At 46.8% G+C, this 18,246-nt stretch overlaps 1 protein-coding gene across 1 annotated transcript; it reads right to left on the bottom strand.

Moving 5' to 3' along the window:
- Window positions 1-870: 870 nt before the first annotated feature.
- LOC122940742 (glutathione S-transferase P 1-like) lies at window positions 871-13,405 on the bottom strand. The gene is made up of 7 exons (XM_044297468.1): window positions 13,283-13,405; window positions 10,146-10,181; window positions 8,775-8,881; window positions 5,141-5,228; window positions 4,715-4,818; window positions 4,529-4,636; window positions 871-1,289 (listed from the first exon to the last, which is right to left on the bottom strand). Coding segments are annotated over exons 1-7 (633 nt in total). The 5' UTR covers window positions 13,284-13,405; the 3' UTR covers window positions 871-1,100.
- Between the last annotated feature and the right edge of the window lie 4,841 nt (window positions 13,406-18,246).

Below are 18,246 nucleotides of genomic sequence, written 5' to 3'. Positions count from 1 at the left end.
TGAGGCTTTCTGCCTCACAGCTGTCTCCCCTGATGTGGTGGACGGTACAGGCATCTCAGATGCTGAGCGGGCGTTTTAACCCAAGCGAGCCGCCAGGTCTGCGGCCCGCACCTCCGATGCGGCACCATCTTGTTTTACCGGCGTGGACATGCCAGCCTCCCTCCGCTCCCTCTCCTTTCTGCCAGTACGTGTCATGGCACTCTGTATAGGGTCCGTACACTCTGGTGCCCCGCAGTGAAAGAAAACAGCAGCGCTTGCTGCAGAGACAGGATTACTCAGGATGGCCGGTCAGGAGCTCCCCTCAAGCAGCCGCTCACATGCCCGACCAGGCCATGCCCCCACACTGCAAGTTCAACGCACTGAACTCACTCATGTGAAACCAGCCTAAGGGCTTATGCACATGTGTCTTTTGTGGTCCCAAAAAATAAAATCTGTGTTGGATCTGTATTTTTTGCAGATCCATTGTAATGCCTGTCCTTGTCCACAAAACGGACAATAGGACATGTGCATTCCATGCCACAAAAACAACAAACATTGAGTCATTTCAGTTTATTTTTTTTGGTGGATCCATGAATGGTTCCACATAGAGGCCTGTAAAAAAATAAAAATAAAGTGTGTGGTCACAGGACTCATTTGCCATAACACCAGTTAGATTTTTGCAATTTTGGGTTTGCAGATGTAGCCCCATTCATTTCTACATGAGTACTGCTACACTGCAATACTTGGGTGTGACAGTTATCACGCAACCAAGATCACCCTGTAGCTTACATTCTTACAACCCATTGTAGGCAACCATACTGCAGATATGGCCCTCTAAAAAAGGAGCTTGACACCCGATCTAGATCCATTCAGGGAAAACAAACATACCACCACCTTTCAAAATATTTTATTTTCCAACAATCCAGTAATAACTATTCACAGCTCATATCTAGTAACAACCTACAGTTACATGGATGGTAAAACTATAGGTGCCAATAAAATTCTCTTTAGGCAACATGAGGGAGAGACTGGCAGTAGGCACATCTACATCCATTACTAGATTCTGACTTCACGGTTTTATTGTAGTCTGGATTCATAACCTTTTCCACTTTCCTCAATGCTCACTGCTTGCCATTGCCATTGATTGGCCTCTTCTTGTGGGCATCACTGGAGAGATATGCTTCAAGCTTGGGACGGCTACTAATGCGTTTGACGTAGGCACAGAGGAGTGGGGAGCCTGAAAGGCAGTCTGGTGCCAGAACAAGATGGTTGTGCAGAAGATCCACCAGGTTGTAATCGGCAAAGGAAATCTACAAAGCAATAGGGAAATAATGCAGTTATACATAACAACTTTAGGAGTCAACAACTTACAGGGTATTCCGGCTAGGGTTGGGCAATATACCGGTATCACGATATACCGCGGTATTAAAAAAACGGCGATATCGCCGTTTCCTAAATACCGCGGTATTTTGTGACGTCATCAAAGAGGTCAGCACACATTGTGCGCTGACCTCTTCTAAACGTGCGTCCGCCCGCTTCTAACAACTCGCCTTCAGGAACTGACTGATCACTTACCGCCCGCCCCTGCACCTTGCTCTTCCTCTCGCTCCTGGCCTGCCTCCTTCTTGCTCCGCCTCCCTTAGTCAAGTCTCCACCCACCATCTGACATAATCACCGTCGTCACCCACCAGTGTCGGGCGCCTTGTGAGTACTGTCTCTGGAGAGACTTTTCCTGCTGTCTGATGACAAAGTTATAAACTTACTACTTCCCGCAGCGGCCGCCCCGGCTCCCCTCCTCCTCGCTCCCATAAGACCTTATTATAACGCTCCTTGTGGCCCCCCCCATACAGTGCAACGCCTCCTTGTGTGGCCCCCCATACAGTGTAACGCCTCCTTGTGTGGCCCCCCATACAGTGTAACGCCTCCTTGTGTGGCCCCCCATACAGTGTAACGCCTCCTTGTGTGGCCCCCCATACAGTGTAACGCCTCCTTGTGTGGCCCCCCATACAGTGTAACGCCTCCTTGTGTGGCCCCCCATACAGTGTAACGCCTCCTTGTGTGGCCCCCCATACAGTGTAACGCCTCCTTGTGTGGCCCCCCATACAGTGTAACGCCTCCTTGTGTGGCCCCCCCATACAGTGTAACGCCTCCTTGTGTGGCCCCCCCATACAGTGTAACGCCTCCTTGTGTGGCCCCCCCATACAGTGTAACGCCTCCTTGTGTGGCCCCCCCATACAGTGTAACGCCTCCTTGTGTGGCCCCCCCATACAGTGTAACGCCTCCTTGTGTGGCCCCCCCATACAGTGTAACGCCTCCTTGTGTGGCCCCCCATACAGTGTAACGCCTGCTTGTGGATTTTTTCTTTTAAACGGGTATTTATCGCGATATATATCGTTATCGCGATAAATTTTTTAATATCGTTATCGTCTGAATATTTTTGATATCGTCCAACCCTAATTCCGGCCCAACCAGTTGCTCTTCATTTCAGGAGGGTAATGCCCGCCCCCCCATAGTAGGCCCGCCACCTCTCTGCATTTGTTAATTGTTCAAGTCACCTTGAATTCACTGTCAGCTCGCAGAAAGGTCTAAGAGGGGAACCAGCATGGAGAACATAATACAAGTACTGAGCAGATTTACTGTCAACTGGAATATTAATGAATGGCCCTGATAAGTGGAGGAGGCATTTCTCCACCTCACTTGTACTATGGATTTATACAAAGTTGTTTATAATCCGAGGTACATGTCAATGTGTTTCCATGGTAACAGACTACAAACAATCATCCTGCTTTCAGTTTTCCATGTGTCCCTTACTTGCTGCTAAAGTACTGGAGCAACAAAGGTGGTTGTGAAGGTGTGCACAGCCTTTAGATCTTTATGAACACGAGTATTACCATGTGGACTTTCCATTTCTTGCAGGCTCTCTAACAGCAGCCTGTGTCAGTGACACAGAACTATATATTTGCATACATTAAAGATTTAGAAAAAACAAAAAACACACACCACATACAGAACAGACCAAGTTTGGACACTCCTTCTCATTCAAGGAGTTTTCTTTATTTTCATGACTATGAAAAATGTAGATTCACACTGTAGGCATCAAAACTATGAATTAACACATGTGGAATTATATACATAACAAAAAAAAGTGTGAAACTGAAAATATGTCATATTCTAGGTTCTTCAAAGTAGCCACCTTTTGCTTTGATTACTGCTTTGCACACTCTTGATGAGCTTCAAGAGGTAGTCACCTGAAATAGTTTTCCCTTCACAGGTGTGCCCTGTCAGGTTTAATAAGTGGGATTTCTTGCTTTATAAATGGGGTTGGGACCATCAGTTGCGTTGTGGAGAAGTCAGGTGGATACACAGCCGATAGTCCTACTGAATAGACTGTTAGAATTTGTATTATGGCAAGAAAAAAATAAAAAAAGCAGCTAAGTAAAGAAAAAACGAGTGGCCATCATTACTTTAAGAAATGAAGGTCAGTCAGAAAAAAAAATAAAAAAAATTTGAAAGTGTCCCCAAGTGCAGTCGCAAAAACCATCAAGCACTACAAAGAAACTGGCTCACATGTGGACCGCCCCAGGAAAGGAAGACCAAGAGTCACCTCTGCTGCGGAGGATAAGTTCATCCGAGTCAGCCTCAGAAAATCGCAGGTTAACAGCAGCTCAGATTAGAGACCAGGTCAATGCCACACAGTTCTAGCAGCATACACATCTCTAGAACAACTGTTAAGAGGATACTGAATCAGGCCTTCATGGTAGGATATCTGCTAGGCAACCACTGCTAAGGACAGGCAACAAGCAGAAGAGACTTGTTTGAGCTAAAGAACACAAGGAATGGACATCAGACCAAAGCACAGATTTCCACTGGTCTAACGAGTCCAAATTTGAGATCTTTGGTTCCAACCACTGTGTCTTTGTGCGACGCAGAAAAGGTGAACGGATGGACTCTACATGCCTGGTTCCCACCGTGAAGCATGGAGGTGTGATTGTGTGGGGGCGCTTTGCTGGTGACACTGTTGGGGATTTATTCAAGATTGCTGTGGTAGCCATGCTGGTTCAGTATGCCTTCATCTTGCAGCAGCATTCTATTCCATCCGGTTTGCTTTTAGTTGGACCATCATTTATTTTTCAACAGGACAATGACCCCAAACACACCTCCAGGCTGTGTAAGGGCTATTTGACCATGAAGGAGAGTGATGGGGTGCTGCGCCAGATGACCTGGCCTCCACAGTCCACGGACCTGAACCACAGAGTGAAGGCAAAAGGGCCAACAAGTGCTAAGCATCTCTGGGAACTCCTTCAAGACTGTTGGAAGACCATTTCAGGTGACTACCTCTTGAAGCTCATCAAGAGAATGCCAAGAGTGTGCAAAGCAGTAATCAAAGCAAAAAGGTGGCTACTTTGAAGAACCTAGAATATGACATTTTCAGTTGTTTCACACTTTGTTATGTATATAATTCCACATGTGTTAATTCATAGTTACATTTTCAGATCAATGGCCTGTCAATTAAATAGTCCTAGTAAAACTAAAGCAAACCAATACTCACATGAGCTCCTACTACAAACCCCTTCCCCTCATTATTAGAGGAAAGCAGACGTTCAAAGTGACCAAGGTCAGTGGGCAGAGCCTTAACGTAATCATCTTTTCCATTCTCCTAAACAAAAAAAGGAAAATCGCATGAATCTTCTGAAGAGGAAGACATTTCTCTGTCAGACTTCTGGGTGTCACTCACATAGTTCTGATAGATCATCTTCAAATACTTCAGCCGAAGATCTTCCACTCCGTCATTAACCATGTCTATGAGGCTTGCCTCATGAGGATTTTTCCCATACAGATCTACAACCCAATCAGTTCAGAATGAGTAAATATATGCAGAGGGATCCACAAGCTCAATACATGAAAGAACAAAAGAATCTCCGACACCTGAGTTGCTCCTGATCCCCCAGTCGTGTGGATTAAAACATCTGGCAACGGGGGGGGGGGGGGGCTATTGGCGGGGAGCAGCCAATAGCAGGCTGTGACAGGGACTAGCCTCCCTAGAGTCACCTGGAGATGCAGCGGGATCAGGAACAGCACAGGTGCTGGGGAGGTGGGTAAGTATAATCTATATGAGGGGGGCATATGTTAGACTTTGTATAACCCCTTTAAGTTGTAATACCATGATTCCTTGCAAGAAGGCGCAAAATGGCATTGGACTGATACAGCGTGAAGTCTCCATCTTTAAATCCTGGAAGTTGGCCATACACCTACAAGGAGAAAAGACGACAAGGAACTAAGATAGTTTGACAGCACTGAATGTTAACTACAGCAAAATTCCTGGCATTGTTGGGATCTGATTGATGCAGATTACAAAAAAAATATGGATTAACGTAGGGAAAAATAGAGGATACACTGGTACTGAATGGATCAAGTACTGGAAGTGGAGCATCTAGGGCAGGGGACAGGAACCTTCAGCACACCAGCTGTTGTGAAACTACAACTCCCAGCATGCTCCATTCATTTTTATGAGAGTTCTGAGAAGAGTAGATGAAGCATGCATGCTGGGAGTTGTAGTTTCTCCCTACTCCTTTATTTATAGTATAAGGCCAAGAAACACAGGAGAGGAGAGAATTGATGACCAAACCTAATAAGCAGGGTGTTCTATTGGTGGCAAATAAGGGCCTTAGACTGGGGCTCCGATCAGAAGCTGCCACTGCACCACCAATGAGGGGGAGGGGAGAGGACCCTGTGCCCACTGCCACCAATGATTAATACTGGGGGGTTGAGAGAGGCTGGCGCACTGTGCCAATGATTTTAATGGGATTGGGGGGGTACACTGCACCACCAATGATAATTACCCCTTTATACAGGAGGCGGGTACTGGCAGATCAGCGGCAGTTAACCCCTTAGGTGCCACACCTGAGGGGTTAACTGCCGCTGATCACAGCTCCCTGTCAGGGGCAGGGTGCCGGCAATGTGATTCTGCTGCCGGCACCCGCCTCCTGTATTGTGTTAAAGACTGATTACTTTATATGGGACTCCAGACTTTTCACTATTAGGCTACACAGACCGGCGCCCAGCAATGTCCCAGCACTCACCATTAGTCCTGGGACGCTGCTCCGTTCGCCCGCAGTGCCCCATTACTGTCTCCTCTCCTGCTCCACATGCTGCTGATTACTATCGGAGCGATGGGAGGAGACATCAGCTTCACTAGTGGGCATTCCTTCTCCCTGGCTGTAGGGGGGAGGGAGGACAGCTTCCTTCTCCCCTGTGCTGCTGAGAGAACATGAGCGCGCCAATAGCAGCGCGCTCATGTTCAGAGATACTATACTAGACTGTGCAGAAGCGCAGCCCAGTATTGAAAAAACTGAAATCCTGGTATCGTATCGATATTCAGTATTCAGCGCAGGCGCAGTGAGGGAAGGGCATTCTCCGGCAGTCGGCTTCCTCACTGACCTATTTAGCACAGGTGCAGTGAGGAAGCCAGCAGCTGCCGAGCATACTTCCCTCACTGCACTGAATGGGATGGCGCAGGCACAAGATTCTTAGTAGACAGCGCCAGTGGGAGGAGAGCAGCGCTGCCCTGGCAAGCAAGAGAAGGGTGTGATCCAGTTTCCTGTCCTGAGGAGTAGGAGGCGGTCTCTCCATGGGTGCTGTCATAGGCGAGGGGGAAAATTCCATGTTAGAAAATCTAGATGCCGCTCCCTCTCTTCTGAGCCCTGGCGTATCCCCAAACAGTTTATGACCACAGTTGGGGTGTTGCTGTATTCAGGAGAAAGGGTAGCAAATTGTGGAGGTGGGGGGATATTCTCCTGTTATCAGTTATGAAAAGGTTTGGGCCTAAAGCACTATTTTCTTGTTATTTTTTTTCAAAATTTTCACACCCAAGTAATAAAAATTCCCCATAGCGGTTTTGACTGTTGGGGAACCTCAGGGTCTCTTTAAATGCAACATGGTGCCCCAAAGACCATTTTAGCAAAACCTGCCCTCCAAAAACCGTATGGCGCTCCTTGCCTTCTGTGCCCAAACAGTGATATACGACCACATATGGGGCATTTCTGCAAACTGCAGAATCAGGGTAAGGGCTTGTTCACACGACCGTGGAATGAATAATGGAATGCCTCTAAAGGCATTCCAACATAGAATTGCACTATGGTCCATGGGAACAGAATCCATAAAGCAATTCACCTTTTATCATCAAAGTGTGAACGGATTAAAAAAAAAAAAAAAATGAAATTTGCTCATCTATATTATGAACCCTTGCTGTGTTCCAGAAAAAAAAAAAAAATTTAAATGGAAAAAAAAAATATCTAGTTTGCTTTAATTCCAATGGATTACCTAAAGAGTTAACATTTCTAAAACCAGTTTTGAATAGTTTGAGGGGTGTAGTTTCTAAAATGGGGTCATTTATGGGTTGTTTCTATTATGTAAGCCCCACAAAGTGACTTCAGAACTGAACCTTAAAAAGTTACTTAGGAAATTTTCCTAAAGTCAAAAAGTTGCTTCTAAAATTCTAAACCTTCTAATGTCCTAAAAGAATAAACTTACATTACCAAGTGGGGAATGTTAGTGATGCCTCATAAACTATTCATTATCTGTCTTAAAGGCAAAGCGTCAAATTTAGGGGTTCATAAACTTTGATTTTTGATAAATAAAAAAAAAAAGGTAAAACATTGATTCAAATTTACCATTAACAAAGTACAAGGTGTCAGGAGAAAGTCTCAGAATGGCCTGGATACGTGATAAATATTTTTATATTTTAATAGTACAGGTGGTTTCACATGCAGCTATAACCATGTGTATTTTTTCAGTTCCCCCCCCCCCCCCCCCCCCATCTTGGGAAGGGGGGGGGGGGGGGATTTTGAATTTTTTAAATATAATAATAAGCAGTCATTAGATTGCTTCTTTCAAAGACTCCAATGCATTATACGGTGTTCCTATGGACGCCTGCCACATGCACCTCTGCCCATCCTTCGAGAACTCTAACCAGGGCTACATGACAACATTTGTCACACAACTTATTATGTAATAGTCAATGGTGGCAGTTGCACAAAACTCCATCCAAGTTGGATTTTTGTCCAGCTGTTGCATTGCGACACCATTGACTGTCATTACACATCAAGTGTTGCCATGTAGCTTCTTGCACCTACGCCATATGACCGATGAACATGGCACCACAAGGACTCGGGAAAGATGCAAGAAGGCTGTGGCGCTACTGCAAATTGTCTGGGGTCCTGGGTGTATGACGCCCCAATGATTAGATACTGATGACATTTGAGCTCACAGTTACATGTAGATACTGGAACAGACCCCAGAAAACAGTACTCCCAAGCTCAGCATCCTCACCCCTAGTGTCTTATGCTGCACTTCTATATGGACCAGTAGCTGAAACAGGTGAGTTTTTTGTACTGGTTAGTTTTCAGGGCTAACAGACCCCTTATTGAGATTTCAATCAATATCTATTCTCTTACATATTGTGTGGGACCTGGGTGTCTGGTTTTTAAAGCAGCAGGGTGTGTGGGAAGGGGGTTGCAGTGTCCCCTCTTAAACTCCATCTGCACCCTGAAAACCATTTAAACTCCCACCACCACAATTAAAGGCCTAATAGGGGATCTGAACCTGCGCTCCTCTAATCACTCATTCTGTTACTGTAAATCTGACAGGCAGTCTATTAGGGTGAGAGGAAACACTGAAAGCAGCAGTACACCAGAGCTGGCATCCACAAGTGATGAGCGGGCACAGACCCCGATCCCACGCCATCACCTGATCTACATTTTACCATTATACTTTGCCCATAAGGGGTTTCACCTTACCGCAGCCTTCTTCAGATCCCCCTTCTGCCAGTCAGCAGACGTTACAACTTCCTCCTTCCATTGAGCTCCCTGGTCAGCCATGAGCATCCGCATAGCTTCACAACGACCTGACAAGGAAATCAAATGGAGAAATAACTCACCCCAAACCCCTGCAGACCACAAGGCAGTTTCCTCCCTCCTCCCCAAATGTTACAAAAATGTAACCTCTTCCTTACAGCAGTCGGCTATTCTGACTAGGGCTAAGCTGCAGTACCAGACACAGCCACACGTGTTTGGATGTCTGATGAATTCTGCCTCTTGGGGCCCTTTTACCCGAGCGGATGCCGTGCGGGTAATCCGCTGCATGAAAGACAGCCAAGCCCCGCTCCGGACAGGAGAGACACGGAGCAGTAACATGATTGATAATGCTCAGTCCCCCTCTGATCTCTTTACTACAGAATCACGGTGACAACTTCATCTTACTGCGATTCTGTAGTAAAGAGATCAGAGGGCCACGGAGCATTATCAGTCATGTTACTGCTCTGTCTGCTGTCTAGTACGGGGCTTGGCGGTCTTTCACACAGCCGATTACCCTTGTAGGTGCAGCTGACTGTAGTAAACCATCAATGTAAAAATGCTTTAAATGGTTTGGTTTTAAAGGGCTTCTGTCACCCCACTAAACTGATTTTTTTGTGTACTTCTAATCCCTATCCTGCGATATTGCTTTACCTTATGTTATTCATTTTCGTTCAGTACATTTTGCAAAAAACACACTTTTATTATATGCCAATTACCTTTCTACCAGCAAGTAGGGCGTCTACTTGCTGGTAGCAGATTCAGAAAACCGCCCTCTTGTTGATTGCGGCTGGCCCTGTCAATCTCCTCCGGCTGGCCCTGTCAGCATTTCAAAAATAGTGCGCCTGTGTTGATTCGGCGCAGGCGATCTGAGATGAGGCTCGCCTCCTCAGCACTCCTTCAGTGCAACTGCGCCGATGACATCACCGAAAGAGAAGAAGTCATTGGCGCAGGCGCACTGAGGGAGTGCTGAGGAGGCGAGCCTCCTTATCTCAGATCACCTGCGCCGAATCAACACAGGCGCACAATTTTTGAAATGCTGACAGGGCCGGCCGGAGGAGATTGCGGCTGGCCCTGTCAATCAACAAGAGGGGGCGGTTTTCTGCGGCTGCTACCAGCAAGTAGACGCCCTACTTGCTGGTAGAAAGGTAATTAGCATATCCTAAAAGTACGTTTTTTGCAAAGTCTACTAAATGAAAATTATTAACATAAGGGAAAGCATTATCACAGGATAGGGATTATAAGTACACAAAAAAAAAAAAAAAAAAGTTTAGCGGGGTGACAGAAGCCCTTTAATAAAAAGAAAAATCTACTTACCTCGGACATCAAAATAAATGATGGTGTATTCAGGCACTAAAGAGAAAAGACAGACGGTATTAATTGGTGGTAATGCTACATGACTTCTGTATATGCCGGTTGTTACAAGCTATCCCTAAGGGATCATACACACAGCCGTTGCAGTTATTGTGGTCCGCAAAACACGGATACCGGCTGTGTGTGTTCTGCATTTTGCAAAACGCAATGTCTAGCCCATAATAGAATTGGTCCGTTTTATGGATAAGGATAGGACATGTTCTATCTTTTTTTTTAGGATGCCACACGGTGTGCTGTCTGCATCTTTTGTGGCCCCATTGAAGTGAATGAGTCTGCAAAAAATGCCGATCAGATGTGGACAAAAACGGTTGTGTAGGAGTTCTGCCCATTTGGGGGGCGCCAACGTGTACAGAGCAGAGCTGTGGAGTCAGAGGCCAAAGTTCTGATATTTCTTAAATTGCTGTAATATGTAATGTATTATGCAGTTATTAACTGGAAAACACAATCACACTTAGGCCTCATGCACACGACCGTGCCTTTTTTTGTGGTCCGCAAAAGACAGAATCCGCCATTGTAGAAATGCCTATTCTTGTCCGCAAAATGGACAATAGAACATGCTATACATTTTTGGGCGGGGCTTCGGAACGGAGCAATGGATGCTAACAGCACATGGAGTGCTGACCGCATCTTTTGCGGCCCAATTGAAGTGAATGGGTCCGCTCCCGAGCCGCAAAAACTGCGGCTCGGATGCCGACCCGAAAAACGTTTGTGTGCATGAGGCCTTAATTGTAAGAAACCTATGAACTTGTCCTCAGACAATGGTAGAAAAGCGCTATATGCATGTCCTGGAAATGCTGAGAATCGTGCAAGTCTAAATGGGAATAAAAGAAACATGCAAAAAGCGGAGCCGCTATAGTCAGTGGTTGTCTGGGAATAAATACCTTACCACAGGTCCCACCATTCACCCTCCACTATGGAAAGATTCCTACTTAACTACTCCCCGCCGCTCCGGTCCTGCGTGTCCATCTTCCGGTCCACGGCTTGTACACTTCCTCTCCGGCACGGGCATGATCATCTGCTCCACTGCAGCCAATGACTGGTTTTTGTAGTGATGTGTTACAGTGCATTATGCCGCCAGAAGGATACCGACAGGCAAGCTATTAGGCTGTGCCTCTGGCAGGACCTAATAGGGCTTACACAGCGCAGAACTGGAGGCCTTCCTTGTAGGCCCAGCTACTTGCAGACATCGGCAGCCCTCACTCTCGTACGTGGCAGTGCCGGTGGCTGACTGAGGGAGTCCTTCCTCTGAAACCACTTACACGCTGTGGTCGCTATTGACTGTGGCATCTAAAGGGTTAAACCATCAGCGCTTCCACCATTCGGGTGGGACTCCGCTCTCCACTGTCCAGGAGACCCATGCAGCACTTACATCTTAATGACCGCTGTAAAAAGGCGCATCGGCGGTAAGGCAGTTTCCTAATGTTTTTTGCAGCCTTGGCAGTTCTGAAATTGCAGCTTTCACTGGGTTTAACGTTTTCCCATAATAAAACATATGACTTTCATAAGCAAGTCTGGCAGCTATTTAAAGTTAGCCACTTCACTGCCAAAGAGCTGATACTACAGGGAGCAGGTGTGTAGGGGAAGCAGGCCAAGATGGAGAACAGCCATTGTGAGGAACACATCCACGGAGAAAAGCGTGTGGTGATTTGCCAGAAGCTCTGTTACCCCCTCTGCACAGACCATGAGCAAAAGTGTGATCGCCATCTAGTGGCTGCTGACATGTAGCTTCCTTGTCGGAGGCACTGTACAGGAGCAAGGACAGGCAAGTACTGGGGGACTTTAGAAGGCAAACTGGAAACCTTAAAGGGGTTGCCTAAAATGCTTAAAAATGTCAGACAACCCCTACAAGGTCTTAAAAAAATAAATAAAAAATATGATATACTAACCCCCTTACTCCAGCACCATTCTCTGTGACACTTCTCTGGTACTCCCACTGCATGTTACCAAGTACCAGGATGTGCATGGATCCAGTCACTGTCCACAGCTGGAGACCACCAAGCACCTTTTCCGCAAAACTGACAGACAATCGGACGTTCTATTTTTTTTTTTGCAGGCCATGGAATGGACAGTGCGCCGTCCCCATTGAAATAAATAGTTCGGCATCTGATTGTCAATAAAATGTGGAGCGAAACATGTCTGCTGCCCAGAGACCTTGTGTCGTCCAACTTTCCAGTGCCAACTACTGCCATAGGAGGGCACAGAGCCGCCGTTTTTTGTCCGCATCCGAAATGCTGTTTTTGCAGCATGGCTGTGGAAAAATTCACTTCAATGGGACAGCAAAAGATACTGACAGTACTCTTGTGTGCTGTCCACATCCGCTGCTCCAATCCGTGGTCCACAAAAAATAGAAAATATTCCATATAACCTGTCCTATTCTTATCCGTTTTGCAGACAATAGGCAGTTATAATAACGGCTGTCCATGCCATTACACAGATTGTGGAACATACACACAGACACTATCCGTGGTTTTGCAGACCACAAAAACACACAACGGTCATGTGCATGTAACCTAAGGAAGCACCACATAAAACTGCAAATAAAGCCGTCCTATAGCCCAGCCATTGGCCTAGCAGAGCTGAGTGAGCGCAGAGGCTCATACTACACAGCCATATGGTGGATAGATTCTCCTCCTATGGTTCCCATTGTGAATGGCAGGGCACAGGAGCACTGACAGGTCTGTAGGCACAGCACCCTCTGGACTGCCCCACCATGACACATGCCTGGAGCACAGCGCCCCCTCTAGGTTACATCTGTAATGGAGGGCTGGGATCACAGCACAAGCGGCTGCTATAGGCGTCACACCCACTTAAAGGGGAACTCCTGCAGTGGTAAAACAAACTCCAGGAGCTGATGCCGGTGACCACTGTGTACACAGCCCATCCTGTACAGCAATGCAAAGTCACCCATGGAAACGGGACGCAGAAAACGACAGCCCTTCTTAGTTTCTAGTCCATAAAGTGAGTCTGCAGCAGACATCTTCCAGTACAGATTACACTTCCCTCGGATAAGCCGTAAACACCCAGACTCCGCGATAAGAGCCCGCGCCCTATCGTGCAATGCAAGCGCTGAGGCGTCTTACTGTTGTCTTGCGGTGAGATGCACAGGTACAGGAGTCACAGCCGGGGGAAACTGCAGCCAGGTGAGCGGAGGATTTATAGGCGGCGGAGGGGGAGGAGCTGAGGGAGACTGCGCCTGCGCGGCGGCTCCTGTCAGTCACGGCGGCTCCTGTCACTGAGGAGGGCAACCAGGCTGTGCTGCCCACCTAGTAAGAGCAAGCCGGGGCGGGGTAGTGGTCCGTGACCGCCAGCAGCCGCCATCAGTCATGCAACAACGTCTTGCTTACAGTTTTTTAAATACAAAATCACTGCGTTTTTTTCTGCTGTGTAAACTATTCTAAAGATTGTGACAAAAACTCTTTAAATACGGCTCATGTGAACACACTACATATCTATGGGCCATTAAAGGGGTATTCTGGTTGCTACAAGTTATCCCACAGCCTGGGGCATATATTATCAGATCGGTGGGGGTCCTACTGCTATGGACCCCGTATCTCCTGCAGCCCCCCCTGAAATTAACAAAGTGGCCGGTCACACATGCTGGTGGCCGCTCCATTCACTTCTATAGTAGTTCCGGAGATAGCGGTACAGCGCTCCACTGTCTCCGGAATTCCCATAGAGATGAATGGATAATGTCTAACAACTGGAATACCCCATTTAACCCTTTTGAGGACCAAGCCATCTTTGACAGAGACAGGATTTTGTTTTTTCCAACAGTCTTAGGCCTCATGCACACGACCGTTGTGTGCATCCGTGGCCGTTGTGCCGTTGACCTGTCCTATTTTTTTGACGGACAACGGTTCACGGACCCATTCAAGTCAATGGGTCCGTGAAAAAACGTGATCCGTGGCCGTAGGTTACTTTCATACAGACGGATCCGAAGATCCGTCTGCATAAAAGCTTTTTCAGAGCTGAATCGTGAAAACTCATATCCGACAGTATATTCTAACACAGAGGCGTTCCCATAGTGATGGGGACGCTTCTAGTTAGAATATACTGAGAACTGTGTACATGACTGCCCCCTGCTGCCTGGCAGCACCCGATCTCTTACAGGGGGCTGTGATCCGTACAATTAACCCCTCATGTGCCGCACCTGAAGGGGTTAATTGTGCGTATCATAGCCCCCTGTAAGAGATCCGGGGCTGCCAGGCAGCAGGGGGCACCCCTTCTCCCTCCCCAGTTTCAATTTCATTGGTGGCCAGTGCGGCGCCCCCCCTCTCTCCCTCTATTGTATTTAACTCATTGGCCGCACACTGTGCCACCAATGAGTTAAATACAATAGAGGGAGGGGGGCCGGGGGGGGGGGGGCGCACACTGTGCCACCAATGAGTTAAATACAATAGAGGGAGGGAGGGGGGGGGGCGCACACTGTGCCACTAATGATAATACAATATTTAGTGTCCCACTAGGTAGGAGTGGGCACTACACAAGGGTCAATTGGGTAGCGTGTACTTCTACTCACAAGGGACAGTGATATTGATCTATGCATTTAACGTATTTTCAATGTGTTTTTGCATTTGTGTATTTTCCCTGTTATATGCTTTGCAGGCCTAGTGGAGTGTAATTTAGCCTCCCAGACACTAGAGGGAGATAGGGAGCCCCTAGTATAAAAACGGAAAAACGGTCACGGATCACGGACCAACAGAACCCCGTTTTGCGGACCGTGAAAAAATACTGTCGTGTGCATGAGGCCTTTTTTTGATTTTTTTTCGGCAGCATAGACGTATTAGGGATTTTTGTACATGAGCGAGTTTTCCTTCCAGATGTAATGTGGGCATACCTCCCAACGTTAGAAAATTGTAAAGAGGGACAACGTGTGCATCGCGTGTAGCGCTCCGCTGCAACTTGTTTCATACCAGGCCACGCCTCTAACTCTGCCCAAAGCATAACTATACACAACCATTCCCCATAGTGCCTCCACATAGTAATTATTCCCCCTCTGTGCCACCACACAGTAGTAGTGCCCACACTGTGCATCTCACAGCAGTTATGCCCAAATGTGCCCCCTCAGGAATCCAGGCTGGGATACCACGGGCCTTAATCGAATAAATGATCAAATCAAGTGATAGAATAATAAAAAGAAAAATATAACCAACATACACTTATGGCCTAGTTCACACAAACGTATGCCTTTTATAGTTTTTTGCGGTCCATTTTTCACGGATCCGTTGTTCCGTTTTTGAGTTCCGTTGTGTTTCCATTTCCTTTCCGTTTTTCCGTATGCCATATACAGTATACAGTAATTGCATAGAAAAAATTGAGCTGGACATAACATTTTCAATAGATGGTTCCACAAAAACGGAACGGATACGGAAGACATACGGATGGATTTCCGTATGTGTTCCGTTTTTTTGCAGACCCATTGACTTGAGTGGACCCACGAAATGTGATTTGTGGGCAATTATAGGACATGTTCTATCTTTCAACGGAACGGAAATACGGAAGCGGAATGCTTACGGAACACATTCCGTTTTTAATGCAGGACCATTGAAATGAATGGTTCCGTATACGGCCCGTATACTGAACACAAAAAAACGGCCTGTACACTAGATGTGCGATCTGTCCATCCATATGATCGCATATAGTAAAACGACAATCCTTTAAATAATCGTACATAGGAAAACAGCAGAATCCGAGATCGCAACTACCCACTACTAACCGCATATAGTGTTTGCGATATTTACAAAAGACTATTGGATTAAGTACAACTTCTATTCCTGATCTATTTGACATCCATACTACTCAAGCTTTATTTGACACCCCCTTGAAACACCACGTGACAAAACCACAAGCTCCGGCACACAAGTCACGTGAAGGAGCATCACGTGAGACGCCAGTTTCACCGCGAAATTGAAACTACACGGCTGCTGCACAAACAATCGAGATACATAGAATATACAGCATCACGAAGGTGGGTGAGGGTGGGTGAGTCTTTATACACCACGAGGAACGCCTCTGGTGGAGATGCTAAAGCAACTTTAAAGTGAGCAATAAGTGACATTGTATATTTGACACCAAGATTAATCGAACTACTATACCATCGCTAAGATCGGATTTGAATCTTATACTCATCCAGAGCCTGTTGGATGTCCTCATAGCTCAGGATGGTCTCGCTGGGCAGGTACCTGAAGATTTCAAGGGTTTTTCCCCTGAGACATGGTGTGAGGAATCTGACCCACTGGTCCTCCGGCAGCTGGTACTGATGGCAGGCCGTCTCAAATGCCAACAATAAAGTGTCCAAGTCCCCATCTTTGTCCAGCAGGGGAAAGTCCTCAGCCCGCAGTTTGGGAATCCAGATCTCTGGAGACTCACATCGGGATGGAGAGGGCTGCTGGAATTGGTGCTTCAACTGGAGCATTTGTAGCTGTTGCTCATGCTCTGCATGCTCGCGGATGGGAGGATGAGCAGGGGGAGTGAGCCATCCGCGGACCTCACCTTCGGCAACTGGCTTTGGCTTTGCTCCCCCTCGTCTGGAAGAAAGTCGCCTTTCACCTCCTTTCGGCCCCCTATCTGGACTGCGTCCTCCCCGCCATGATTCATAGCCTCGGCCATCTCCTTAGCCTTGCTTCTTGTGTAACTGGCCATCATTGCCACGGATGGTCACTGACACGGACTGCAACCTGATGCACACACACCTTATTGTATTTGCACTCAGACAGTCTAGTGTTGAGCTGATCTTAAGACTCCAGCGGCAAAAGCTACAGCTGGTCATCTTTAGTGTCAGGGAGTATGGGTCTCACACACACTGGTATCTTGATCCCACTTTGCTGTCACCAATATGTGACGGATACCACACCTCATGCCCGCTTGATGTCACCTATGTCGATCATGAGACGCAGTATGGTCACTTGTTACCAAAGCTTGACGTTACGCCCTCCAGAGGAACAGGTAAGGTCAGCTTGGTACAGTTTACACAGACACCTCCTATCCACACGGGCACAGAGAGGCAACAAGCTGAGGGGGCCTTTTCATTGCCGCAGTGAAAACAGCACCTTCTCAGCCTGGGTAGCTCTCTCTAGAATTCGGGGACAAGGATATCTAAGCAGTCCAACCCTCAGACAGCCTGAGGCAACCGTAACACCTTATAATAACAGCTTTTATTAATGTCCTCTGTCCCTTTCCACTGCTCCCTTAAAAGACAGTTGCTATGACTTGTCTGTCTCTGGCTAAGAAAACAGGAATACAGAGGGGCGGTCCTTCACACTGCATGCCTGCTTTAGGCTTCATAGTGAGGAGGCGTGTCTCTCGGTAATCCAATCTGATTGGCTCGCAGAGATCTGGTGGCTACAGCAAGTGTGTAATGGAAGTGAGGGAAAGCAGTTTTGGCCTCAGAGAACTGGAAGAGGAGCCATCTTGAGAAGCTCCTCATATTGCAAATGTATAAACAGCCGTAACTAAGGGAAAAACTCAAGGAAAACAGTGGTATGTGAAGAAACTAAAGATTGCTTTATGCATAATGCTGCTGCAGCGGTAACATATTCTAAAATTGTTTTTTTTATGAAAACATGACAGTTACCCTATAAATGGAGGAAAGTCTCCACCTATTTAGAGGCTTCCCTCTTTTATACTATTCCACTGCTCATGTCTGTGAATGGGGTCCCCGATCATATGTATCAATAGGATTTCTTTCCCTCCCTACACAGTCCTCCCTTAAATTTCGAAATCGCTACTCGATTCCCATGCTACCTATATTCTCCTTCTGTCCCTCTACAGTCTAGTGAAGATATCATGCACTTTAACAAGCTTCTCAACTCTTTCTCCAGTCTCCTAACCTATAAAACGGCGTTGTCAGGCCGTTGCCTCAGCGGTTGACTTTTGCTAATACATCCAGATTGATTTAATATCCCAGTCTCTATTTAGAACTCTCGGCTGCAAGGTCTGAATATTATAAATCCATTCAGCCTCTTTTTGGTTAATATTTTTTTACTTTACTGGGTCTCCACTTTTCCACTTCTTTTTCATCAACTCTCCCCTTGTAAATTTGAAA

The sequence above is a fragment of the Bufo gargarizans genome, chromosome 6 (assembly GCF_014858855.1).
Source record: "Bufo gargarizans isolate SCDJY-AF-19 chromosome 6, ASM1485885v1, whole genome shotgun sequence".
Lineage (NCBI taxonomy): Eukaryota > Metazoa > Chordata > Amphibia > Anura > Bufonidae > Bufo > Bufo gargarizans.
This window is presented reverse-complemented; position numbering and strand designations above follow the sequence as displayed.

Bases quoted from the DNA above. Each gene is read 5' to 3' on its own strand.
- LOC122940742 (XM_044297468.1), bottom strand. The intron at 8,882-10,145 runs GTAAGTAGATTT...TTTCCTTGTCAG, and splicing joins CATTTATTTTGATGTCCGAG to GTCGTTGTGAAGCTATGCGG. The intron at 1,290-4,528 runs GTGAGTATTGGT...ATTGCTTTGTAG, and splicing joins GGTTTGTAGTAGGAGCTCAT to ATTTCCTTTGCCGATTACAA.